The following is a 27924-nucleotide window of genomic DNA, read 5'->3' on the forward strand; positions in this document are numbered from 1 at the left end:
AGAAGCTTGGTGAAAGTTACATTAAACTGTAAATGTAAAGATAGGCATTTGCCTTTCATCCTTCAAATCTGAACTTGTAGTGCTGTGTTAGCACAGTGGTACACAGCACCCCTCCGTCTGAAGGAGTTGTCTATCTGACAGCTCAGCTATACCCGAAGCTTAAATCTTTGCCACCTAACAAGTAGTGTGGCAGCTCCTACAACAGCTAGCGTTTCCTATAAATGTAACAAAGTGAGCCCTCCTGTGTTTTGTCAGTTGTGATTTACACCTTTACTTTAACACCTAAAGCAATGACGGCGCATACTGTATTAGAGGTCAAAGAACCAATGGGAAACTATATTTTAGACAGCACCAAAAACATATATTTCCTTCTACCACTTAGGGTGCTGTTTCTGTGTGAATTGCATTGGAGTATAAAGGAGGCGAAGGAACTGCATCAAAATCTTTTGAGTTGGTCCAGACTAACTTCTCATGATTGAATTTATAATAATAATAAAAATAATAAATTTTATTTATAATGCCCTTTATATCTCAAATTGCAATCTCAATCCATATTCACATTCTGATGATGGCAAGCTACTGGATTGTAGCTCCAGCTGCCCTGCAGAAGCTCCAGAAAACTCTCAATTTATCAGACTTGCTTCTGGTTTTTGTTTAAGCCAATTTATGTCTTTGCGATGTTTTTCCAACTTATTAGGATATTTATTTTCACAATCTCGTTTTTGTGATCTCTTCATCGGAAACTTGGATGTACTGCATGCTTGAAAACTGCTGCTGATTGGCATGCCCCAGCAAATCTTGGGTGTGTGTGTGCGCTTGTTTAATTATCCTATTTAAGACAATTTCTGACACATCCTTATGCCTACAGGCTAGATTATTGTTAAGGTTAGGAAAATAATAGTACTGGTTTGGTTTAGGGAAAATGTCTGGGCTAGGCATAAATGCAGTTACTAAAATTAATGGAAGTCTTAATATAGGTAGAAGTACAAATGTGTGTGCGTGTCCGTGTGTGTGTGCGTATTGGCAGTCAGCAGCCCGATCTGCGATAAGAAGAAAAAGTAGAGGAATGAATGAGGAGAGAAGAAAAATAAATGGCTTGGCACTTCCCTTTCCCATTTCCTCCTCTCTGGCTCATACTCTAATCTCAGTCTGAATGCTGTTTTAGCACTTTTCATCCCCGCTCTGGTATTAGCTTGTTTTCCCTTATTACAATCGTTACTTCCTCCATCCGTTTTTGCAGGGATGTCTGTCTTGCATCTTGCTTACCTTTGCGGGACTGAGCCCACTTTTCTGTTTCCTTTTCCTTTTTCCTTTCAGTTATTTTTCCATCTGACATATTTTATGAAAAATAATCCAGTAACAAAATAAATCATCATTTAAAAATGTTTCTTTAGTTTAAGAATTTATGAGGAAATTTAAAAGCCTTAAGCCACTATAAAATGCATTTTTGCAGGTTTGTTATGTGATCTTTGTAGTAGGATATAGAAAAGTATGCATTCAATGGGAAAATTTGTTTAAAGTATGGTGTTTAACTGTGACAGTGACTGACAACATCAAAAGCAGGCCCAGGAAAAGAGAGAAAATAGAAAGCACTTTCTGGCTGTGAAGGATTGTCGAACTTTGTCTGAACTCATCCTTTTAAGACGTCTGATAGTGACTGGTGATTGCCCAAAAACATCTTATGACAATCCTACCAAACTCTGAAACTGTGACAAGATGCTGTAGGGGTGAAGCCATCCAAAAACAATTAAGACGGCACTTTAAAAGTGAAAGGAAGTTATGGAAAATGTTATATGTTGCTAAATCTTTGATTTTACTTTTAGACTGAGCACAGTCACTGTAAGCAAAGTCTTCATTCCAGCATATTATTAATTTATGACATACTTCTACATTCTGTATTAACAATAGTAGAGAAGTCAGGCTACTTTTATTTCTTTTGTTTTGTTTTATTATGCTCTCATATGTTGATGTTGAAACCAGCAGTTTTGAGAGCTGTCCATTGGAACACCAGTATACAAAAGACCTTAAAATAAGTAAAGCTTTATTTAAATGGCACATTTCAAGATAAAAATCACAAAGTGCTTCAACAAACAAAATAGCAAATACACAGAACAAATTTAAGCAAAACTGATTTAAAAAGAAGTTTTCCTTTCCTTTAAAGGAAGCCACTGAGTCCACTGATCTGAGATTTGGAGGAAGGGAGTTCCAAAGTTTTGTAGCCACAGAAGAAAACTCTCTGTCTCCTTTCATTTTTAGTTTTGTATGGGGACAATCACAGATCTTGATCATGGGACCTCAAGGCCCTAATGAGGGTGTTGAGTAAAAGTTCTGAGATGTAAATTGCTGTCTACTTCTAGCAGCATAGTATTCCTCTTGGGTCTTTGGCACAAAGGCATATAATCTGTAGCTAACTTGTAGGACAACTGATATATTCCATTTAGCAGCTTTGGAAGAGATGATATTTCAAACATAAGTTACATGTCATAAAAAACTTGAAGTGATCTCGTGTCTGCATCAGCTACACAAGTCCTGTTTGTTGAGGACTACAACATTGAATCTTTAGTTACATCTAAGCATTGTATATTTATCTGTCAGTACAACAAATCCTTTGCCTGATGGAAACTGGTAAAAGCTCATATTCAAGATTGGCAGAGAAAAAAACAAACAAACCGAGCAAAGAACACAAGGACATTTTTGTTTTAGTTGTAAAGATGCTTGTTAATAAATCGAATAGCCAGTTTATTTTTCTTAAAGGGTTTCACATTTGGTAAATGTAACTGCTGTTTTTGTGACACTGATTCTGTGCACTTGTGCAGACCCCTAACCTAGACTCTGTTGTCAGGGCAAACTTCATAATTTATTCAAAATATTTGTATTATTTTTTGTGAAAATACTCACCCAGTTGACACCCTAACAGGCTGGCATATTTACTGCTAAACGCCACAACAAACAAGAGTAGAACACTCTCCTAAATTAAGCCTTTGATGACCTCTATTCATTCCACTAGTTTATAATTAGATTACATTTGGAAGTGTTTTTTAATTGCAGCATGGCCTTATTTGAGTTAGATTGAAAATAGGAGAGGAGCACATTGTAAAGACGTGGTTAATTAAGATATCACAGATAACCTGTGGTATCTTAACTAACAAGTTACAGGCCAAGTTACGTTTTGGGTTGTAACTCGTTTAGTCATCATTAATTAAGTCTAAAACCTAGTTCCAGCAATTAGGAGACCACATTCTGAAAATAAATGCAAAGCTTTTGGAAAGTATATGAAATGACGACCTACAGAAAAATGTAAAGTTCAAGTTAACTTCCTGAGAACCAAGAAAACTTTGTGATCAAACTGATTATTTTTGATTGCAACTCTTGTAGACAGTTTGTTGATCAGTAAAATAATCAAACAGAAGACCATATAACCGGGCCTCATACATTTTTAAGTAAGTCCAATGTAGGAATTTGTACTAAATAGAGATTTTTGAATTAAATTTTTAAATCAGACGTCCAGCCTTGCTACATCATAGACATGATTTTGCTTTGTGGGTAGTGTGATAAAGTTGTATTGATAAAGATGATTTATTTTGATCAAGAAGCAAACACCATATAGTTATTATTGGCTCCCCTTTTAAATATGTATGAAAAGCCAAAAGAAATTTATAATGAATTGCAGTGGCATTATCTCACTCTGTAAATATAAAAGAAAAGCCAACCTTTTGTTTACTATGGAAAACAAATGGAAACACCAGCGGAGGAATAGTAAATAGCCCAACTGTCAAAACCTTGTACATCCTTTTTTGAGCAATTGGGCAGCATTCTTTCCAATAATCATTTTCTGAGGCATTGCCTAAGTCCTTGTCTCTTCCCAATTTAGACTGTTGTTTTCTTCATTGTGGCAATTCAGTGTCAAGACAACATTCAGCATTCAGTCTTAGAAATGCACTTAGAGAGAGAGGGGGACATTGACTAAAAACGCACAGGGTGATGACAAGGGAAACAAAAAAGTGTCTGCCATTAACAGATGAGATAAAACAGTGAATCTAGTAGCAAGTTCTAAGATCCTCTTACCTTTTCCTCCACCACTATGTTGAATTCTGACTCCGTCTTGTACACATTTAGGCTTGGATAGCAGCTAAAAAGGCATAGGCTGGAATGCCTCATTCTGGAGAGATCAGACCCTGAGGCAGATATGCTGCAAAGATCACAGCATATATCCCAAAAAGCTTTGGGTTCCCTCGGGACCCCTCGGAGGAGACAGTGTGTAGAACGCATGGAATAGTCTGTTTAGTGTACTATTATAGTGGTGTGGGCAAAGAACGCTGTAAAAACTGACACCCCGTTAAGTTAAATGCACTGATTTTATGTCTAAACTCTGTTTATTATGATTTTTTATTTTTTATTTTTTTAAACATAACGTTTCTGTTTTTCCAATACTTGTAAATTGTTCTGTTTTTAAGTTTGTCAGCACTCGTATAAAAATTGACTTTACATATAGTTTTTAGGCATCTTTTGAACTTTAGTTCTTAAGCTGAAGGACTTGAAATTAACTACACTGAAGAGGTAAAAATATGGGAAAGTAGATAGTTGAGCATTAGCTTGTTTTTATTGAAAAGTTTCTCAGTCTACACATTTTTATCTGTTCCTCAAAAAAAAGCAACGATATTCTTCGGTCATGAATCAGAAGGCAATTCTATGAAATGATGGGCGGTGCTATTTTGTGACTTTTTTCCTAATTCTCTTCACAAAATGACAACACTGTAATAAAAATATTTTTGTCACCTCATGTATTCGTGCGAACCGATCCATTTGATCTGAAAGTCAGTAGTAAAAGCAAACTCTGATCTTGCAGATGGCACATCCCAAAATCCAAATCAAAAAGGATCAAGATGTTTGGCTTGTATTAACCTGTAATGTTTCTCCATTAATAATTAAAAACTAATCTACAAAGTAAAATAGACTGACAAAGTGAAAATGGGAGGGGAAGGGTAAAATTGACAAGCCAAAGACATTACATGATCAGCATGTAATGTTTAATAAAAAGAAGGAATACATGTTGGTTAAGTTGCTTGACAGTCGAACTTTTGCAATAAACTACTCGTATCTCAACAGCAGCAATGAGTAAACTTGTTATTGTACACAAGCTCCACTTTATGCCATCCTTATAATCATTTTATTCATGCACTGTATGAGGTGGCTACATAAAATCTTCTGTTATTGTACCTTCACGAAAGAAAATTCATGTACTCTATTATCTTGCTTAAAATGTTTGTCTTCTAGCACCCCCTTATAGAAGCCTTACTTTTAAAAAAATCTTTTTCAAGTCCTCCAGCTCAGCAAGGAAGAGCTGGTTAAATGAACTCAAGAAGGGAAACAAAGTGGGCTGTAAGGCTCTCAGAGAGCATGAAAGCATTAGAATGAATGTTTTAGGGGCAATTTGGAGCAGGAGAAATCGGAGAGATGGCACTCTCTGAAGTGGAGGGAGATGAAGGAGGATGAGGTGCAGAGGAAAGGAGGAAAAAGAGGAGAAGAGTCGAAATTGGCTCTCTCCACCGATGGCAGGGATGAGTAATGATGACACCCCCTCGCCCCCGAACTTAAATGTGGTGTCAGCATTTTTACATGGACTCCACACACAGATACACTTGCAATACTCACACAACCATCATGCCAGACCTCCACACATCTACATACACATTTAAAGGTCTGCAAAAACTAACTGATGATACACTGACTCACACACTCGTCCAAAGCGTCCAGAGATGAGGAGCTGTGTGAAAGTGTGATGATGCATCATTTTCTTAAGCACTTCTATCCATCTTCCCTTCCTCACCATGTATCTTTGTCTCTGCTTAATGTCCTTAAGTTTAAGGAGGATGATGGCAGCTCACCTCAGTTCAGAGTTTGTGCCTACAGGAGCAGATGGGCTTTGAAACTATCGTGGCGTTTGAATTGTGTGCACACAAGAAAATATTCCATGAGATAACCAACATACCACTATTCTAGTCACATCTGCCGACCGGTCTCTTGTTTTCCACAACGATTTGCAAAATAAGAAATAAAAAGAAATGTACCCCTTCCTGTTACCAATTTTGTAATAGATATGTCATTACTCAATATAGCAGTGTCATGGAGGTCACAACCTGAACACACGTCCTTTAGCATCAACAATCATGCCACAGAGAGAGTGGATAATAAATTAGTTCAGGAACAACACAGAGATCATTAAATGTGCCATTCAGAGACGGCATGTTCTGAAGAAATTGAAACAAACCACCTTACCTACCAGTATACTCCCGTCATGCTACAGGGATGACGTTGAGAGTGACTTCTGTTTTAGCACGGTACCACAGTTACAATATGACAGACAAGAGGGCCCTGCAGATGTATAGTGAAAGGAGCTGAGTGGGTTAGTGAAGAACAGAGGTGAGAACATGGAAGACTGTTTCCACCTTCAGAAACCTTTTGAGCTGTTTCCATCAAACAAACCACTTGTCATTGGGGAGATTATGCTATGTTAAACTGGATCAATGTGGATTAGTCTCATATAATATCAAATTACTCAGTTAAAATAAATCAAAATTAATAACTGGAGGCATGATTTCTTCCTTCTTTAATCCTATCATACCCAAAGTTTTATGCTCTCGAACGCTGAAGATTGCATAACTCCATGGCCACGTTTATAACTGTTTTGAATAGATCTGGAATCTAATGGAGGACATTTTGAAAATGACCGAAAGGAAAACATTTAAAATACATGAAAGGTCAAATCTGAGCAGGCCTTATCCACTGCGCTAATACACTTTCAGCCTCAAGCTGTTCGAATCCTGAACTGCTGTTAAGATTAAGCACTTTATGCAATTGGAGTTAATTTGTTTTATCCATCTTCGGTTTTTAGATGTTTTTAGGGGGTTTTGCATTACTCAATTGGATTATTTATGTAATTTTGTTGTTATACAGTCAAGTAAAAAACTGATTTGCTTTGATTCAGAAGCCGAGCATTTTAATGGGAATCAGGATAGTTGATGAGGTTTTTATTTTGTTTGTTTTGCTTTAGTTATTTGTTTTGTGTGTGTGTGTATATATATATAAATAAGTTTACCATAATTACAGATTTATTTGAAACTCCACCCATGCTCAAACTTGAATATATATGGTACAGATGTAGCAATGACCGAGGGAGTGGCTAACTAAAAATTAGTCTTTAGATATAACTGTAGAGATAAGTAGCTCAAACAGCGAACAAACTCTGATCCACTGGTGGTATTCCTACATTTAGTTATATCTGTAAGTATATTATTTTTTGTCAAAAAACACGACACCTCTTTGTTTTTGAAACTTAAATCTAATTTGCAGACAAGTTTTAGTCTCTGCTTTTGCGTTTTGGACAGGCATTCACATAACACAGCATGCATTTGGAACTCTGTCATTTGAAATGCAAGGACACCTGTGGCTGGTTTTTACCTTTTGATTTATGGTGTGATAATACTTTACTTCTACAGTATGTCATGGAGACTAGCAAGCATGATTTAGTACATATTTAAGGTGCTTTTAGAAATAAATAAACCGCTCAAATTTCCAGAAAAATAAGTCTTACTATGTTGTATTTATGAGATAATTTATTAGTTAAAAAAAATAATGTTGGCTCAATAGCATTAGTCATATTTCCCAATTTAAGGCACTTGTTTGCGAACTTACAGACGTTTTTCAGGGCAGAACTTTTAACACGCCACAGCAGGAACATCCCGAGTTGAATTAATAAAATTAATGAGAGTTCTGTTCCCTGTGGTGTTCCAGTTTACCACAGGAACCAACCAGCATGAACAGCAGCAGGTGCTCCCCAATGTGGAACACAGCCACCATAAATCCACCTGTGTATTTTCTCATGTGAACATCTGTCACTTTCCTTAATTTAAATAGACAAATAAGTGAGAGCACTCTGTACAGGGCGCTCCACAAGATTTACAATCTGTGCAGCTTCACTTTGAAGCAAACAAAGGCTTTTTTTATTATTATTATTTTGAAAAAGGAAGATGTTTAAAATTTGTACTGTATGATACTGTAATTTAACGAACATTTTTAGTGATATGCGTAGAAATTAAATCAAATCTAACTGATAACGTAAGCCTTTTCTTTAATAACCACAACCGAGTTGTGCTGTTAATATCCATCATCTGCCTTGGAACACTGAGGCTCAGCTACCAAGAACATTTAACGTTAGCAGAAGCGCTAATGCTACACTAGCTAATCGGGATGCAAACTAAAATTCTTGCTTTAAAGCTGAAGCTTTCTCAACCACAAGTCCGATTACCATTTGATATAAGTTGATATGTTGAATTAGCTGGACTCGTAATTACACTACGAAGAAAAAAAAAATTAAAAGGTAAAATTTTTAATATGAGCTTCCAAGTTCCTAAAACTAACCTGAAAAAAATAATTATAAAGGTCTATTAAATTATAACATTTTAGGAAAAGTTATTTTTTAAGTGCACTGATTTATTTGTTGGGCCATTTACATATTTGTGCTTTTGTTTTTAACCATTTTAGTTTCAGTCCTCCATTCAAAACAACCGAGTCTTCAAAACTAACTTAGTTTAGATATATCTTTCTGTCTTGCCATATGTAAGATTCAACAAAAACTGGAATGAGAAAACTGGAAGAAACACAAGAAAGTAAATTTTTTTGTACCATTACAACTCCAGTGAGGACTTTGTTCTCCTGCAATAATAAAATGACTCCACATGGTTGTTTCATTTTTCCCTGCTTCTTCTCTCTCTCTCTCATCTTCGTCTTAGATTCACAAAGAGCAGAGCTCTTGGGCCCACCATGTGAGTTCTGTGCTGTGTTTATGCACACATCTCAGTAGAGACCTAATAGCTTCATAATAAACCCACACAGTTTTAAAGGGAGCTGAGCTGCAGCTCAGAGCTCTGTGGTATGCCATCTATGCTTCAAATTTGCATTTTCAAAGTACTTCCTACATTACTTTTAGATGCATGTCTCTGTAGTATTTGTACTTCTGCTGTTTGTAGCATTTTGTTTGCTTTTCACGCATAACGTACCTGTTTCTCCTGATATCAGCATCTTCCTTCAGAGACTTGGCTAGGGCTAAATAATTCAGAGACCACATAAAAACAAGTCAGCAGTTGATCTGGATGAAAAGAATCAGAGTTCTATAGATAAGCGATCAAAACAAATCTCTTTTTATAATGACTAAAGGCAGAATGTTATATGTCTTGTTCATTTTACCTGTTTCAATTTTAATACATTTTAATGTAAATTACAGTGTCAAATCTATGAGCTAAATTCATTGAAAGAGTTTAACAGAAATTAATGTCTACAAGCAACTGATGAAACATCTTTAAAAAGAATATAGATCAACATTTTAATGTGAGAGCATTTTAAATGTTTAATATGCCTTTCACTGGAAGGAAAGTTTACACAGCTGACAGCACAGTACCCCCAAAGATATGAGGTGCAATATCCTTAATATCAATTTAACGTCAGATACGTTTTTGCTTTGTGAAATAATAGTTGGTGTAAGCAAGAACTCACCAGAGAATGAGATTGCATTTAGTTGAGCCCATTTTCCTCCTCTGAGACTACATTCACTGGCCATTTTATTCAAAACATCTGTTGAAATGCTTTTGTTAACTCTCACACACAAACACACACAGACGTGAGGTCACCACTCAGTCTGAAATGAAAAGACAGTCCAGACTGGGACCCAGAGGTGTCCTTCAGACCATTTGATGCAGCTATTTCAGGTCAAGCAGACGCCAGAGAAAGGGATTCGCCTGACACTGTCAAGGTTGAGCATGCGGTGGAGTCGTTGATGGAGGAGCTTCCCACAACTCCAAGGAGATGTGTGGAAGTGACATACAGCCAGAAGAGATGGAAAGGAACTCCTTATAAGGCATGCAGTGGATCGGGATGGAAACACACATCTTCTTCTGCTCAGAGACTCTGCCCTCATTTTCTTAAAATTCTCTGCAACCCCTTTTCATGTTAATCATTCATATCTACTCATACAAAAGATTAAAACATTAATGTTCACTCAGTGCTTGTCAGCTAGGATTTTTGGTTGCTGTTTGGTTTTCTATTTGATGCTGCAGGATGTCTGTTGGAAGACTTTTGGATGTCATGGAAAATTTTTATGAATGGATTTTTGAGATATTTGAACTCGTAACTTATTTTTACTTTGAGTGCATTTTCTTTCATTTGTCTTTTTATAACCACACATCCTTTCATCTGCGGATATTTGTGTGGTAACTGTCCTTCAATTTACAATACAAGTTTCTGGTTCCTGACTGAGTCATTATTAAACTTTCATTACAATTTTCCTTGTGCATCAAAGGGTCAGAAGCCATTGAGTAGGTTTGTATTGATAATGAATCCCACCTGTTCCAGGGAGCTTATTTTTCATTGATGCCCTTCTTATGTAATTGAAGAATATCTGGGACTAGATGAGTGGGTGTCGACTGCAAAGCCTTTCAAATTTATGTGATTAACCGTAGTGCACAGGGTTACATTTCACAGCAAGGAATAGTTTTGAAACTCAGTGTTTCGGCTGTTCTGCAGTTTTCTGAAAATTGGTTTTAGATATTTGGAGCATTGAAACTGAATGCTGCTTCTCCATGTTTGGTTCTGATTTTGGTGATGCAGAGTAAACTTGAACCAAAGAACCCGAGTTGTGTGGAAGGTTGATCCAAGGACAACAGGTCAACATCGACACTTCAAGATCTGTTACTTGACTTTGTGTCTGTTTTTCCGTTCAGAGCACATTGTAAAGAAATCCATAACGGCTCAAAGTCAGAGCTCCTGTCTTGTTCTAGGATTCAGGTTCTGGCTCCCACTATTATTCCTTGGCAACACAGAAAACTTCATTTTACTACTATTGAACAAAGTAGAGTAATTACTTACTTTTTACCCTTTTCTTTGCAAACCATTATGTAACAGTTATGGGCTAGGCAACTAACTGCGGCTACAAAAGCAGCATCAGAAGATGGTTCTTTAAGGAGCCTGAGGTGTGAATGAAGACACAAAGCAATGTTTTAGTTTTGATGTATATATATTAGTGATTTGGGGGAAACGAACAACAACAAACAATTACAAATACACAGTGAGAGACAAGTTAATTCAAAATAAATAAATTCAAAGATCAGAGTTCTTGTCCTTTTCCTACCTCGCCATCGGTTTCAAAGAGGATCTGAGGATCTGATCCATCATAAAATAAAAAAAACCCGACCTAAAAGGCAAAAAAAAAACAACAACAACCATTAAGTGTTTTAAACAATGATATGCAAACAAATGCAATTATTAAATATCTAATAATTAAACTAAACATTTCAGTTAGATTAAATTAACCATAATTTAAACAAAAAGAATATCAATCATATTTCAAACTAATCAATTTAAGGTTAAAGTTGAAAAGTTGAAATCAAAGTTAACTTTCAGAATACCAAGGAAAATAAAATAAATTAACTCAAATACTCAAGCAAAATGAGAAAAAGAAAATATACTGCGCAATATCAGTTTAAATGTAGCTACATCCTATTTTAATACATTTCATTACAACAGTGCCAGAACATGCACAATACCAGCGATTAGGTTACCTTTGTGAAGAGAGTGGGGCGTACTAACCCACAATCAGCTGTGACAGTCTTGGTGACGGCCCAGGTAACAACACCAACAGTTCTAATAAAACAATGCTCCAATGAGCAATCGAGCAGAAATTTCAGGCTAAAAAAAAATAGTGCTATCACACAACCAAACTCACCAAAATATCAAATCTGTGGATTCAGAGATTTTGGGTGAATTTCCAGGATGAATTGTCAGCAAGATGCCAAACAGCCAGCCACAATCACAGTGGAACAGGTGATGTAGTTCAAACTGCGCTGGAGGCGGGGCTTTAAATAAGTTGAAGAATTTGGGGCAACACAGGAAGTGGGCCCGCAACAATAAAAGTCTTTACTAATTGACTAATTGCAGGTTACAATTACTACAAGCATGTTATCTTGCAATGACTGATATAAAAATTGTGAGTAGATAATTAAACCGCTGAGGGTGGAAATGCTTTATATTCCTAAGTAAGAAAATTCTACAAGTGCATAATGACAAATTACAACAGATTTCTGCATTTTAATTATAACCAGGTTTTTTTTTTGTTTTGTTTTTTTTTTTTCATTTTGTTTGGCTTGGTTTTACCCTCCACATTAGTGAAGGGTAAACACAGTAGTGTTTAAAAAACAAATATGTTGAAGGTAAATTAGTTTATTTTTCCCCACTGAGTTCTTGGCAAAAAATCTTTATTTTTATTACAGCAGTGGCTCCTTTATTAAAGATAAATGTCAGAGCTAAATATTAGTCACTGATACAAGGTTGTTTTTGCGTGAAAGAATAAATAGCTTTTATCTTTGTGCAGAAAATGCCTCTCCCTTCTCCTTCCTCTAACAGCTTACATTTCAGCCTCACATTGTTTTGCTTTCTAACTCACTGACTCTGGTCTCTCAGAAAGCGATGTGCCCTTTAGTGTGGGAGAACATCTGCTGATGTACTGCTGTCCATGCTACCGTGACCGTTGGTCCTTTGTTCTCTTAATGTTGAGTTAACGTCTTCAACGCATCGGATAGCAGTTCACATCACACCCTGTGCACACAATTCATCATTTGACTTCTAACTCACAGGAAATCAGTGCAATCTACAACTTGGCCCTTCTGGTTTGTTTTGGACCCGTCTCCTGTTTATATAAGCATAACTCTGGAAAGATCTGAAGGTGAATATTTGTCATGAGACGGTTTGAGAGTAGGAATATATTGCGCGATTTTTGTGTCTCCAAGTTGAGCAAGCAGCAGCCAATCTGTGCAAGCAGTGAGAGTGATCTCTGCGTATATATCTATGTGAACAACCAATAACTTGATCTGTGTGCATTTACATTACACAAACGCTTGCTCAATAGTTCTCTGTCAGTTCCCACACAGCCTACTAGTTGCTCACTTGCGGCTCAGGCTTTTACATACAGTTTATACCATATATTTATATACATGAATTAAAAAAAGACGCAAATAATTTTTTTCTCACTACCTGAAGTTGAATCAAATGAAGCTTTTCTTGTTTTAGCTTAGTTAGAATTACCAAAATGATTCCTTTTTGCTAAATCAAATATATGTAAACTTTTGACTTTGAGAAAAGTCACTAAAAATTCTAAAAAAAAAAAAAAAATGGTCTTATGAATGATTGTTTTTAATTTCAGCTAAAGCAGTATTTCCTAGGAATAATCTACAAATTTGCATATGATTGGCTTGTGGCTTTGTTCATTTATAATCAACTAAAGAGTTTCTTTTATATTTTCTTCTCATGTTTTGTGTGGCAGCTCTGTGATGTGGGACTAAAAAACATTTGTGGCTGCCTGATTTAGCTGGAGATCAAAAAATGTCTAGTGCAGTATCAGATTATTGGAAAAGCCATAATGAAGTGCATATGCAGTATATTTCCATAAATTAATGATGTACATTAGAGTGATGAAGGTATTAGAATCTTGTATCAAGAAACTATTTGAGAAACTTTGTATTTATCTCAGGTTCTCATAATAATAATTCAAGACAGTTAAATTGGCTGTCAATAATAAGCCAACTCTGTAATGACAATGGCACTCAAACAGGTATAGAATAATCTTTATCTGTCTTTGCAGACCTTTCCTCTTGTTTGTCCACTGCTCTCTAACCCAGAAACCTTAAATGATTCATGTTCAAGTACACCCCAAGCCTTTCGTGGCTTTCTATATGCAGCCTCCATCCTGAGCTCATTACAGCTCATGTTTCCTTCCACCTTCACCGACTCCTCACCATGAATCCTTAACCAGGTGCTGCCTCATTCTCCTCCATTTCTCACGATATAAAGCCGGCCCCATATTGAGTTAAAGCCGAGTCACAGACAGGTCATTTCTCTGTTTTCTGGCAAGTAAGTTATTGCTAAATAACCTGCTATGCCCTTACTCCATCTTGAAACTGCTTAATGATGCAGTCCCAGTCCCAGTATGACACAGCAAAATAAAAAAGAGAGATATAGGGCAGAAAATTATAGCAAAACCATGTTTTTTAATCAAATCTTTTTATTTTCCTTTTAGTTTAGGGCTTGACTTTTGTACAGTAGCTTAGCTTAGAGACATTTCCTTTAGGTGACTATTCAACACTGGTAAAGGCAGTTTTTGTAACTGTTTTAAACCACTTTTCAAGTTATTGTACTGAGCTAAGCTAAGTGTAAAAACACAATTTAGGGGCAACATTTAAATGACTGGTACCACTCAGAACATGAACTTTTTAAGCATATTCCCCTCATCTTAAGTCAATGGGAAACAAAAACATAAAAATAATTTTTGCTTATTGGGTGCTATTAACAAAGAGGATGACCGTCCTTACCAATATGCAGGCTAAGCCATTGGAGCCATTGGCGTATTCCTGTCGTATTTTCATCTTGTCTGTCCATTATTTATTTATTTATTTTTTTTCTGGAATAGACAAAAATATCCAGCCATAACTATGCTAGAAGCTTGTGGACAATTGCAAAATGTGTGGGGTTAAGATACATTTAACCAAATAGTAGTGGTGGTTTATATGTAAATCTGATTTGCATGTAAAAATGTGTACACTGTTGGAGCAAATCCACAATAAAGTCACAAAACAAAACCTTTGTAAAATTCCATGAACTGTACAAGAGTAAACCCAGTTGAAGAGCCTGTTGTGCATTATTGTTAATGTAATAATGAGATATTTTATGGAAAACAATCAAAAATATAATTCAAATTGTTTCATTGCAATGTTAGTTGCATCCGTTTTGGTATCTCATTAAACTAAGGTCAGTTGCCCTGATGTTTCTTCTTCACACTACGGCGTACTAGTAACATCCCAATTGTTACTTTCGGTACCTGACCACCTTTGAGCTGTGAATTCCCAGAGCAGACTACAGAAAGAGATGACACATAAAGAAGTGATCTAAAGGTGAGAAGCTGGGCCATAAATCCAAGAACAACACAGTGCCACTGTGGCGAGAAAAACATATGTGGGAGAGAAAGGTATAAACCATAATAAATCAACAAAGCCTGTTTATGCCTTCGGTCCTTTTCTCACTTATTTTTTTAGTTTTTTTGTTCTTGTTAAGCATGCCCCACGGTGTGTGCACATTTTTATCACAATCACAGACAATCCCGTCGTAACAGTGCTGCTGCAGCCCACAGTGGTTGCAGACTCGAGGAGGTAAATCAGCAACAAAACAGATGCGGTGTGTTCCTATGTGTTTGAGCATGACATGGTGATTGTGTGAGGAAGCGAACATGGCAGATTTAACAGGCTGCTGAACAACAGAATTGGTTTCATCCCCTCCTGCTGCTTTTATCTAGACTCCATGTGTTTGCCTTTAGCTCCTTACATGTTCTGTTCATACTGATTGGTGAATTGGCAGCCATTCACTTCCACAAGCAACACTGATGGTTTTAAATAGTTGAAAGTTTTTTTTTATTTTATTTTTTTTATTCTGATTTGCAAATGAAAGAATTGTGAAGGAAAACTTTCATCAATGATTATATAACTCATGCAGGTGAAAAAGGATGTGTCAATGCTTATTTTCTCTTGCAAAACAATTCTTTCTGTTTTAGGTCAGTTAGAATGACCAAAAATACTAAATTATTTAGATACCTTTTTTTTTTTTCCACTTTCCCCAAATTCAAAGGTTTGCATGCAATTTCCCAATATTTGTTAGTTAGCTCAGTGATGTGGCTAAAATTCTGCAGTTTCCTTCTGACAGAACTGGTTTTAATTTCAGTACAAGCTGCAAACTGAACACAAATGCACACTACAAAGACTGGAGGAAAAGATTGGACATCAAACATGAAAAATCATTTCCAAACCAGAATGATATCTTCACATCTGACAGGACAGTGACAGCATAATGACTGTTGCTGCTGAGACGGGCACTGCACTCCAAAAATAGAGGCACAATTTCATAAGCCAGCTATCTTGTCCTAGGAAGATACTGACTTGCCATAACAAAACAACCACGAACAGGAAAAATTGAAAATCATGTTTTGTTTTGGGGTTTTTTGACGGGCTTCTAAAATCAAGAGAAGGGGTCATAAAATGTGCCATAGCAAAAGCACAGCATATCATTGTGATTATTGATAATTTACCATTTAAGAGCAGACTGTCCCTTTTATTTACAGCTCTGTCCTTCCATCTCTTCCTTCTCTCAGGCTGGAATAAACGAGTGGACTATGAGCCAGGAACTGGCAGTAAGCAGCTGTTTCCCAATATGCACCTTGAGACCTGTGGTGAGCCGCTGTCTTCGTTGAGGGTCACCGTGGAGCTGCAGACCAGCCACATCGGGAAGGGCTGCGACCGAGAGACCTACTCAGAGAAATCTCTACAGAAACTTTGTGGTTGGTTTCTTCTTTTGCCTGGCTGTTTGTGTTCTATCATTTCCTTCTGACAAAGCTCACAAAGCACCTGGTCAGCCTCTTTGGATCCCATAAAACACTGTTTCAGTGTGGATGCAGTGCAAAAAACATTCCTCTTTTTTTCAAAAAGAGAAATAAATAATAAAATTCTGAGTGGACAGAGCCTCAAACAAAGCCAAAATAATTTGTATTTGGCATTTTAAACTGGTTGTCCTGCTTCCTTTGGTAACATGCCCAACAGAGAGGCCAGCTAACCAAGCCAGTTGGCAGCAGCATCTCCCTTTTTAGTGAACACAACTGTTGGTGGCTGCCAGGAGTTTACTTCAAAATCCATAATGTACAGGTTACTAAACTTATCTTATTTTTGAACAGAACACTCAAAACACTGGTAACATTTAAACTTTGAGTGCTACACATGAACACATAGTCTGTCTTTCTGTCTTCACAGGGACTTTGCATTGAATTCTATCAACTTTTAATTCATTTCTATAGGCTAACCCTAACACTTACCTTCATAACTATGTACTAAATGAAATGTTCTATTTTGAAAACTAAGAACATCAAACTATATTTTCAGATTTCAGAATGAAACAAAGGATCCAAGTTTTACAAATAAACAAAAACACATTTTGTAGAACAAGGAAAATAAAGAAAATTGGTAGCACAAATAAAAAAATAAAATTGTGTTTGAAGCAAAAAAAAAAAAAAAAAAATGACAAGCCTTGATCCTTTTAATGTAGCTATTATATGTGGATAGTGCATATAAACACACAGAAGAACTGCTAATAGCACCCTTTCTAATTGCCTTTATAATTACAAACATTTCTTATTTGTTTTTTTTAACAACCACAGTGGAGGGCCCAACAAGGCACATTGGGTCTCTGGAGCCTCATGCAAACCCCTGAATTAAACAATCCATTCATAAATATATAATGATATTTCAGGGTGAGGAGAAGGCACCTCCACTTTGCACTAGATTCTCTGCATTTAAATAAATGCCAAACACTTTTAGCAGGTGCTCTGGTGTTTTCAATAAAAATTTCAGCCAGTTCACCTTGATGGATCAGTTAATATGAACTAAGAATGTCCCAAAAGCAATTTACAAAACATATTATATGTACTGCACACTATTAAATGAAATATAAATAATGTATTTTTATATAGTATATAAAAATGTGTAGCAGTTTTAGAAACATATTTTGATTGTGTTTGTACCCAAAGTAGCTGAATGCAGGTGGGCCTATGCCCAACTTTCTGAAGACTGTAAGTGAAAAATATTGACTAAATCCCTTTTATACTCCATATTTTGTATTACATTCTACTGCACAATGCTATATATGAAACAAATGCAACAGTCCAGGACAAACGGTAGAAAGTGAGAGGTTTTAACATGTTTTCACAGATGCAGAAGTTAAAATAAGATTAAAATGTAAATCATATGCATAACTGTCTTTGTTTGGTTCAGTTCCTCTTTTTAGTTCACAAGATAGTTTATTTCTCTTCTGTATGTCCATCCATCCATTTCTGTACACCCTTGTCCCTAGCGGGGTTGGGAGGTGCTGGTGCCTGTCTCCAGCAAGACATTTCAGGCGAGAGGCAGGGTCACCTGGACAGGTCGCCAGTCTGTCGCAGGTCAACACAGAGACAGACAGGACGAACAACCATGCACATACACACTCACACCTAGGGAGAATTTAGAGAGGCAAATTAATCTGACAGTCATGTTTCTGGACTGCGGGAGGAAGCCAGAGTATCCGGAGAGAACCCACGCATGCACAGGGAGAACATGCAAACTCCATGCAGAAAGACCAGGGCCGGGAATTGAACCCAGAATCTTCTTGCTGCAAGCAACAGTCCTACCAACTGCACCACTGTGCAGCCCCCTCTGTATGTCAACAGACTATTTATAAGTGAGCTTTGTCTTCAGGCAATTCTTGATTTGTCAAAACATGAATTAAAAAGCTTGCCCACCTCCCCAACTGAAGTGAACTTTCTGAGAAAACTAACTCTGGTGCACCCGAAGCACCCTACATTTCACACAAGTAGGCTCTATTTGTAAAAGTAGATTACTTCTGAAAACTGTTGGTTGTACACAATTTCATTTTAGTGTATCCGACTAAAGTGGTTTAGATTCAAATTCACCCCACACTTTTCAGATTTGTAGTGGTAGCAAATGTGGAAAACTTTCCACACTTTTCCTTCCACTTCACAATCTTGCTCTACTTTGTGGTTGAAACGTGACTAAACATGCAAAGGTTCAACGTCTATGAGTCCTTTAGCAAAACCTTATATATGTGCACATCATCTGGAGATTTCAAATCATCCTGACAGAAGGTTTTGTTGTGTATGTCTGCTGATGTTGTCGTGAGAAGCGAAGCAGCAGACTAGAGCATGAAATTAGGATTATGCTTTCTGCTTAAAGTCAACACTCAGAGAAGCAGGGTCAGACAGGGCCTGAGGCGCCTTCCTTTTGCCCTTTTTAAATTAACATCTAAAAGCTCTCAGCCTGTGTTGCAGTCTTATCTCCACTTAATGTCCCTGGTAAACCCCTGTGCTAAATGAAGGCACCAGAAAGGCAACTTAAAGCTGTGTCACTAATGATGTGACGGAGAGAGGGCATTAGCCGCCCTAGATGCAGCCACGCTCCCTCCTCAGTGACTGATGAGCAGCAGAGTCGCCGTGTCAGTCCCCAGAGTCCAAACAAAGCAGCCAGGTTCCCCGTCTCCTCTGCCCCACCCACACCGCACTGCCAGCAGGGGAGCAGGAGTCATCATCTTTGACTAACGGCCTTCACACAAGCCCCACTCCAGCTCATCTGAATGCATAATCCCCACCCCCGGTTCTCCTGCCTCCCCCCCTCGGCTCCCAGTCCATGCATGGTTTACCACAAAAGAGCTCTTTTCTGGCACCTCATAATCGTTATCTGATAGCAAATAGAATAAATTGTAATTGCTTTTTTAAAGCACAATCAATTTCAGATAATGTACAGAGACATTGGGCAAAGCAGCATTTGCAGCTGGGTGTTGGAGAAGTCGATCAGTTTTTATTTACTGAGGGAATTTAATTAGTTGAGTTGAAACATTGCTGGTGCCATAAGAAGGCAGGGGAGGAAAATCAGACCTTTAGAGATGGAGGAAAACACCAATTAATGTGCTAATGTGCTTTTAGCAGAAATGAGCAGATGCCTGTGGCATTTGGACAACAGTGTCCAATATCATCTCTAACCAGTGCTGTGGTTTCTGTATCATTGGGCTGCATTAGCATTCATCAGTGGAGAAACATTTAAAAATTTGCTTTAAAGGGACTGTCTGGGATTTTTCAAGTGAGGTTCTGTTAAAAATGTTGTAAGTAGTTAATATCTTACCTGCAGTGCATAACTCCCTTGGTGTCCCTTTCATGCTGAGTGGGCAGCTAGTCAAAAGCATCTTGATTGGTTTAGCATATGCCACTCCAAACACTGCCATCTACTAGCCAACCAGTGTAAGTGCGTTAAAACATCAAACACACATGGCTGGCAGTCACCCAAAATGCTGAACACCTCTGAAATAACTTGCCAAGTGCTTTGTTGTGTGAGACCCTAACATCAAATAACAATTAAGGTCTTGTGTATTAGTTAACATTTGGGAGAATGTGGGGAAGAAATTCTCCTTCTGTAATAAACTATTCTTGAAAACACGTCATTTCTTTTATGAAAATTATTGGAAGTTAAATAAATTGTATCAGTAACAGGTAGTAACCTTTTTCTTTTGTTTAGGCAAAGTGTGCAAAGACCTACACAGTGTAGGGAATTTGATATGTAGTCAGTTGAGCACTGTTTTGAGGGACAGTGCATGCAGACGTCCCTGGGGGAATGAAGGACTGCGGTAGACTTGTTGTAGTGTCCATGGAGATAAGAATGCAGAAGTAGCTACAGACGCTGAGGAAGACGAGGGTTTGCCACCAGACAGAGCCCAAGGAAAAATAAAGAGAATATTAAATACTGATAGCTCAACAGGAATGTGTTTCTTTGTTAAACTGACAGATTAATTGATAACTCTAACTCCCTTTTTGGTTAGAATCATGAATGATTATGTTTTTGTAGAAATTGTAATTATTAAAATATGTAGTTGAACGGAGACACTTGAGATGAGGCAGAGTACACACGCTAAAAATCAGGAGGATACTTTTTTTTAAATCTTAATATAGTATTGTAACACAAAGATATAACGTGTGCCCACAATAGACACGTTGAACTTCAGTGTGCTGTGTCACATATGGTAAATGGTAAATGACTTGTTCTTGTATAGTGCAAGTACAAGCCAGTGCTTTATGGTTCAGAGGACCCCAAAGCACTTCACACTACATTTGGTCATTCAGACAGCTCAGGCCTTCCCACTTTAATCGACTAAATTAGGATGAAAATATCAAAAAATAAAGTTAACCCAGAAATCCCAAGGACTTCATTCTGCTGAAATCACTCCACAGGCATCTGCAAAATGTTACAGATATGAAAGCTGAAGTATCTGAGCCAGAAAACGTCAGCTTCTCCTTGTTTGGATCCAGCAAACACTATGGTATCAACCAAATATCAACATTAGAACAGCAGAAATAAAAGGCAACAAGAGCACTATCATTATTGACAATTTAAAAAAAAGAAATCTTCAGAACATTTATTGAGGGCAACATCTTGAAAGGAAATGACAGATCACTGAAGAGCATGTCAAATATGTCAAGGCACAAGATGAGCAATGTGGCAAAAATATTTTTTTCAAGGTGACAGCTTAGAAAGAAAGACCTCTCTGATCTCAAGACACTAAGGTTATTGTGTAAAAGGAATGATGGAGCTGTTCGCAGAGGGAAAAGGAATGGAATGACTTAATGCTGTGCAGTGATGATCGGTGTATTTTGTCAGGACTTGTGGGGATCATATACCAAAAGTGTCAGCTGTAAACAATTCATCCCACACTTTTGTCCTCCTCAGCAAGTGCCTGCTGCGTCTCCTCTCATTGTGTAACCACAGTGCTCAGTCGGTGTCCTCTCTGGTTTCCATAGAGGCACAATTCAGCTGTGAGCTATGCTCCAAATTTATGGACAATGACTCGCATCGCTCTTCTTTTTAAAGTTAGTTTCATCTGCCATGAATCAATACTTGCATCCTCTATCCATCTTGCTCTATTGATTACATATTAAGCCCTGTCATCTTCCTTACTCATAAGTAATCATACCCAAGGTTAAGGCAATATACACTACGTATCTTCCATGATTGTTATTGACACATCTTGTGTTGCTCTCTTTCTTCATTCCCACTGCTGTGACCTCCAGGCGCCTCATCGGGTAGCACCGACCTCCTCCCGGCCCCCAGCGCCGCCACCAACTGGACAGCTTCCCTCGTGTCTGACGATGGACGGGACAGCGACCTGATCTTCAGGTTTGACGGGCGTCAGGCAGCCAAAATCCCCGACTGGGTGGTTCCCCAGAATCTGACCGACCAGTTCACAATCGCAACGTGGATGAAGCACGGACCGAGCCCCGGGCTCAGAGCTGAGAAGGAGACGCTGCTCTGTAACTCTGACAAAACCGGTGAGTCGTTTGTCTTTTCTGAAGTTTCTTCCTGGCAAATGCCTGGAAGAGACAGGGATAGACAACAAATTGATTGTGCCCATCTAGCTCAGGTGCCTGTGACAAAGATCTGCACTGTGAGCTAAAGTTAGGGGCCATCTCCAGGAAACTTATATTCAACCTTAGCGGACTCCAGATTTTAGTTACAGCAGCAAGAATTTGTCGCTCTATTTTGGAAAAAAAATAGACTTTTACTATAAACCGTCTGGATACATAAAACCCATCTATTTTAATTTTCCTGGGCAAAAACCTGACGCTTCTGATGATTTTCAAATAGCAACTACATTTTTGATACTTCACTGCTATTTTCTTTTCATTTGCAGTTTTTGTCTAGCCAGCAAATGAGAAATGTTTTTTTGAAAATTATTATTTAATTTTTAGTAATACATTTATGCAGCAATGCAATTGGCATTAGTTCCGTATTAATATTTGCACTTAAAGTGGGAATGAATATCTGACAGGTGGCCTCAGTCAGTGAAAGCACCACTGTCCCAGTTTCCTGTGGATTCAGGAAGTCAGATGTCAGACTGACTTTACCTGACAGTTGTGAGTAGGTGTGGTGAGATTTGCTCCCTGGTGCCTACTCATCTGTCTTTCTCCTACAGAGATGAATCGTCATCACTACTCGTTGTATGTCCATAATTGCCGGCTGGTATTCCTGCTGAGGAGGGACTTTACTCAGGTGGACACCTTCAGACCAGCTGAGTTCCACTGGAAATTGGAGCAGGTAAGAAGCTGATGTTAAGATTTAAAGGACAGACAGAAGAACCTGTGTGTCCTCATCGTCCCTTTGTGGATTAAATAAGTAGGTCACAGGGCACTGTCACAGAGATGTGAAGCTTCTATCCTGGATTAAGCATGTAGTTTACTAGACATCCTTTGGGGTTTTATTTTTTATTTTTTTCACTTAATCCATCTTTGTCTGCTTTTAACACTAAAGAAATCACTCAATCTGTATTGATGTTTTATTTTACTTTTATTTTCTTTCTTTTTTCAGTTTTTTGAACAAAACCAAAATTTAATTTGCTAAAATGTGTCAAACAAAAGTTAATCTCTTACTTTTTTAAAGTTTCAGACCATTATACTTCTTGGAAAACAAGGTAAATAACCTCAACTCCTGCTGTTGTTGCACTGCTGTGCGAAAATAGTCATGTGAAAATGTGACTGTGCTGTTTCAAGATGACACAGGACATAAAAACATACTTTCTTTCTGGTGCGTTATGATTTACTGCAATATTCTATATTTAAGTTTATTTCCTATAGCAGAATGGATGGCTGCAATAAACTAGAAAACCTTCAGGTCAAACCTTGGTTATTGTTCAGCAAAAGATGGCAAAGGTTTCTTTAAGGGAAGGATTTGGTTGCTTGTTGTGAAATTTCACTGTGGCACATCTATCTAGCTCTGTTTGTGGAAGCCTTTAATTCATAACATTTTTCATTCCCCATCACTTTCAGACAGCATTGTTCCAAACTCATGTTTTAAGGTGTGAAATCTAAAACCATTTCTGACTAATGACGTGATTATTTCATAAGGCAAAAACTGCAGCTGTTCACCAACACACAGGCAGACAACATTCATCATTGTCTGTGGATCTAGCAGAACCTGATACACATATGACTCATTTCCTCTGAACAGTACGACATGGGTTGGTGCAGTTTGGTACAATAGAATGTTTCCACCACCAGTTGGACTCTCACTGGGGAGGAAGTGACGTTTTTCTGTACTTCAACCAATGAGTTGTTTGTGTGATCCTCCAACTCCACCATAATCATACTGTACCATTGTCCTATGGACCTACGACTGAATGACTCACTCCAAATGAGGCAATTGTAAAATCTGGAGGATGATGGACAAGTTTTTTTTATTTTTTTTATTATTATTAAAGACAATGAGGCCTATGACAGAACTCGGCCAGAAAGGAGAAATTCCCCACATATATCTCATCCATTTTGCTCAGGTGAATGCTGAGCTATTATCCTGACAATCTTGACTCCATAAACTTGCTGCCTGTGGTTCTGGCAAATGAACTTATGTGATATAAAAGGACAAGTTTATTCATAATATGGAATTTATGGTTATAGAAAGAGCTGCTAGGTCCGATAAACAACTCTGTGTCTCACTGTTGCTAATATAACATCAAAGAACCTATTTGTTTTAGTCTCTGATTTCTTTTCTTTGTCGTAACAAAGCAAGACAAAAAAACTGTAAATTAGCTTTGGTCTAATATAATTATTGCTATAGTAAAATACAACATGTATGAACTGAGAAACTCTAGGGAAAAAAACATAATTTCAAATACAGCTACCTTGAAAAGACTCCATGTTGTAAAAACTAGTAAATGAAACTAAAGTCGTAAATGATTGGAGTGTAAATTTATCTCACTGCTGTCAGCATGGAAGAGAGATGATGAGTTAACGAATTCCTATGAACTGAACTTTGAGCAAGTTCTTGTTAAGGGTAATGTTAGTTGGGATTCATTCACTGGGAGGTGGTAACATTTCATACCTGTAAGGATTTTTCCCATAGCTCTTGCATTATTTTGTAGTTATCTGTTGCCTCTGCCATTCCATCCATTTTTAAACAGCTGCTGTATGCCCTGAACTCAAGCTACATGTCAACTTATATGTGATTGAAAATAATGAATGATTTTCAAGACAGCTAATTAAATGCTGATAAAATATATGCCTTTTATCTTTCATTTTCAACACTTACTTTTCATCATTTTGTTTAACATACTTCTGCTTTTAAGTGATGGATATTTAACAGGGTGGCATTGCAGAAGTAGACATGGTCACTCCAGAGGCTTGTAGCTGTGTGTGTGTGTGTTGTGTATTAACAGCAGCAGCTGTCTTTTGCTCAAGGAGGCTGTCCAAATGTAAGACAGGTGACCTCGACTCCACAGACCCCACACTTGCACCCAACAAGGACATTGGATTCAGGCTAGAGACACACAGCTGAGCCTGGACGTCCAGATGGAGAACCATAAGCTAATTTGATCAGACGGATCACTGGTCTTGATTGGGGAGAAAGCATGAACGAGGTCATCCGTCACACACCTGACAGACAGTAAAGTGTGTGTGAGTCATCTTTTGGATGCTTTTTAGACAAAGAGCTCAGACTATCTGTGTTTTTTTTAGTATTCTGACTCCATATTTTCTCTGAGAGGAAGTTTTAAATAACAACCTTCAAAAGTTGTGAGAAAATTATTTCCTCTGAAATAAAGGTTCTTTTTTTTAAATTCTTTTTGCAATCTTAACAAAAAGAAATGCATACAATGACTGTTACAAACAAACACCAAATAAACTGAGAGACTTAGCTCATCGAATATAACCCAATTTTACTACAGCGGATAAATCTTACACATAGAACAAAACACAGTGTGGTTATTTCTTATTTTGTCAAATACACTGCAAAAAGCTAGTTTGTAAAAGTTTCTTAATGTATGATAACCTCCGTTTCCTCTGCAAAAAACTTAATGTGTTAATGGTCCAACTGCTTTAACTTATAAGCAACAATTATTACAACTGCTGATGATACAGCGTAATGATAAGAACAAAATACACTGAATAAAATTTTGTCTGCTAAGATACATTAAGAAGTATTAAAATAATTAAACAATGAACAAAGATACAAATCAGAGTATAAAGATATAGAGACATGCATTAATTTTGGCATGCTTCTTAGAGGTCTTGAAACCTTTGGAAAGTAATATTTTATTCCAATTTCATGAAATAACATTTGAACTATAATAAAAACAAATATCCCTGCAGAAACTGGGTACCTATGGAAATTTTTTATGGTTATTTAAAGGTTACCCAGCGATTTTCTTTTTTACAACGGAAAAATATGTTGTAATTTGGACATTTATGGCCTTATAGATCTCTTCCTAATTTTGTCAAAAAGAAAGATTTTGAGATTCAGATCTATTTAGAGCTATTTAACAACCTGAGCACCACTTTACAACAATGGACGTGTTTGTGTAGACATTTTTTCATCTTTTGAGGTTCAACAACGTTTTGTCTTAAACTGAGAAATTTTCCATATCTATTTAACTTTTTTTTAATTTGGTGAGATATGTATGAAAGTGGTATTTCCTCAACTTGCATCTCCTTAAACATAATTATATCTTTAATTTGATAGAAATAAAATGCTTTGTACAGCAAATTACCAGTATTTTATGGGCCAATTGTTTTATCTCCAACTATATTCTCTTATCTGCAATCAAGAAAACATTAATAAAGACCATGCTGCTATTGTAATAACCTCTACAGCGATTGCTGAGAGAACGTCTGCATTCCTTTTTAGTTTTTATAATTTATTTGTTTCCATCTTTTTTCTCTTTTGTTAAAGGTTTCCTCCAACTTGGAGGTGTAGGAGAAGATTTCCATTAAGTTGGTATCTCCTTTTGCCTTAATGGCTTCTTTACTTCCTGTGCCTCTAATGTCTTTTTAACAACATCTGAATACCTCAAACTCAGCGAAGCCTTCCACTAAAGAATCTTTCGCTACATTGGTTTATCACAGAGGCCCAATTAATTTTTCTTACAATGCAATCAGGCATGGTGAGCTGGTACATAATGAGTGGAACCGGAGAGAGGGTTATAGATATTCATTTTACCTACTGACAAAATGAGAGTTCAGTTTCTTAATAACAGATGCAGTATTCGCAGGCAGGGTGGCTTTCTGCACACTGTGGTCCATTGTGTTCAGTGCTGGTCCATATTTTCACTAGTTTTATCTCTGTTGTCTGCATTGTTAGCAGCTGGCGCCTGAAGTTTTAATTGACATCACTGACAATTGTTGCAATGAGGTGGCATTCATCATAACTTTTGTGCATAGTTCCATATTCTTTCAGCGCAGATCCAATCTCAAGCATTTCAAAGAAGAAGGCTGTCGGTCTTCAAATGTTTCCTGCATTAGCAATTATAGGCCCTGCAAGTTTTTCAGCCTGAAAGGGAATTTAAATTTGGAAAGTACAATAGCAACAGAAATGCATCGCCTGAAACCACGCCAGATTCATGTTGTAGTTCATCCACATTGTAAGAGCTTTTTGATATATTATTATTCTGTTCACTTGGAAAAACAAGTCATTTGAATTTAATTCTCTTTGATATCTCAAAAGCACTTATCATGAATATCTTAGATATACGATTCATTTAAAGCTGCAGTGCCTTCTCTGTTGTAAGGTTACAGCAAAAACACTTGAAATTTCAAACATGCAATAAATTCTGTTTCCAAAACCAGAACAATGTATAATTTAGAACCAACCCAGTCAAAGCTATGGATTAGAAGGGAAGCTGGCACTGAGTTGACCTCCATGACTGATGTTTTTCACCTGCGTAGCCTGTGCAGGAGGGAGGGTAGTCTGAACTAATGGGAGGAAACATTGGGTGAAAACCAGTAGATACTTTTACCATCTCTGAGACTCCATATATGCTGTTGGGAAAAAAAATGCAGTCATCTGTTAAGCTACATATTGCAAAAACTTGATGGGAATATCCAACAATCCTAATTTACAAATAAATACTCTTACTTTGCTGCAAAGTTTGTGTTGAGTAGGATAATGCAAACCAATTAGAAGGACAAGTGGAAGTCTTTGCTTTCAAGTTAGAAAATTGGAGCGTTATCATCATTTGTCTCTTTAGTGTACTTTCAGCACAAAGCAGAAATCTGTAAGAAGTCACCTCGACCCGCTCAGATGGAAAAACCGAACACAAAAAGACAACTGGGATAATTGAGATCTCAATGATGTTTGCAACAGGAGTCTAAATTGAATGTGGTAAGGATATCATTACCGTCAGCTGCTCCCATAGAAACCAAAAGCAATCAGAAAAACACTCCAGGGGGGATATTCTCCGACTTCATCTGTGAAAATATTCAAATTC

At 37.3% G+C, this 27924-nt stretch overlaps 1 protein-coding gene across 2 annotated transcripts in view; it reads left to right on the forward strand.

The window, feature by feature from the left end:
- The window catches only part of LOC103140714 (calsyntenin-2), a 311418-nt gene that overhangs the window by 208041 nt on the left and 75453 nt on the right, over window positions 1–27924 (forward strand). For both annotated transcript variants that reach the window (XM_007555973.2, XM_016673371.1), the window contains 3 exons: window positions 16238–16423; window positions 21743–22000; window positions 22645–22766. In XM_007555973.2, the coding sequence (XP_007556035.1) occupies window positions 16238–16423; window positions 21743–22000; window positions 22645–22766 (566 nt within the window). The remainder of the gene's footprint in view (window positions 1–16237; window positions 16424–21742; window positions 22001–22644; window positions 22767–27924) is intronic.

This window comes from Poecilia formosa, unplaced genomic scaffold (assembly GCF_000485575.1).
Source record: "Poecilia formosa unplaced genomic scaffold, Poecilia_formosa-5.1.2 Scaffold74, whole genome shotgun sequence".
Lineage (NCBI taxonomy): Eukaryota > Metazoa > Chordata > Actinopteri > Cyprinodontiformes > Poeciliidae > Poecilia > Poecilia formosa.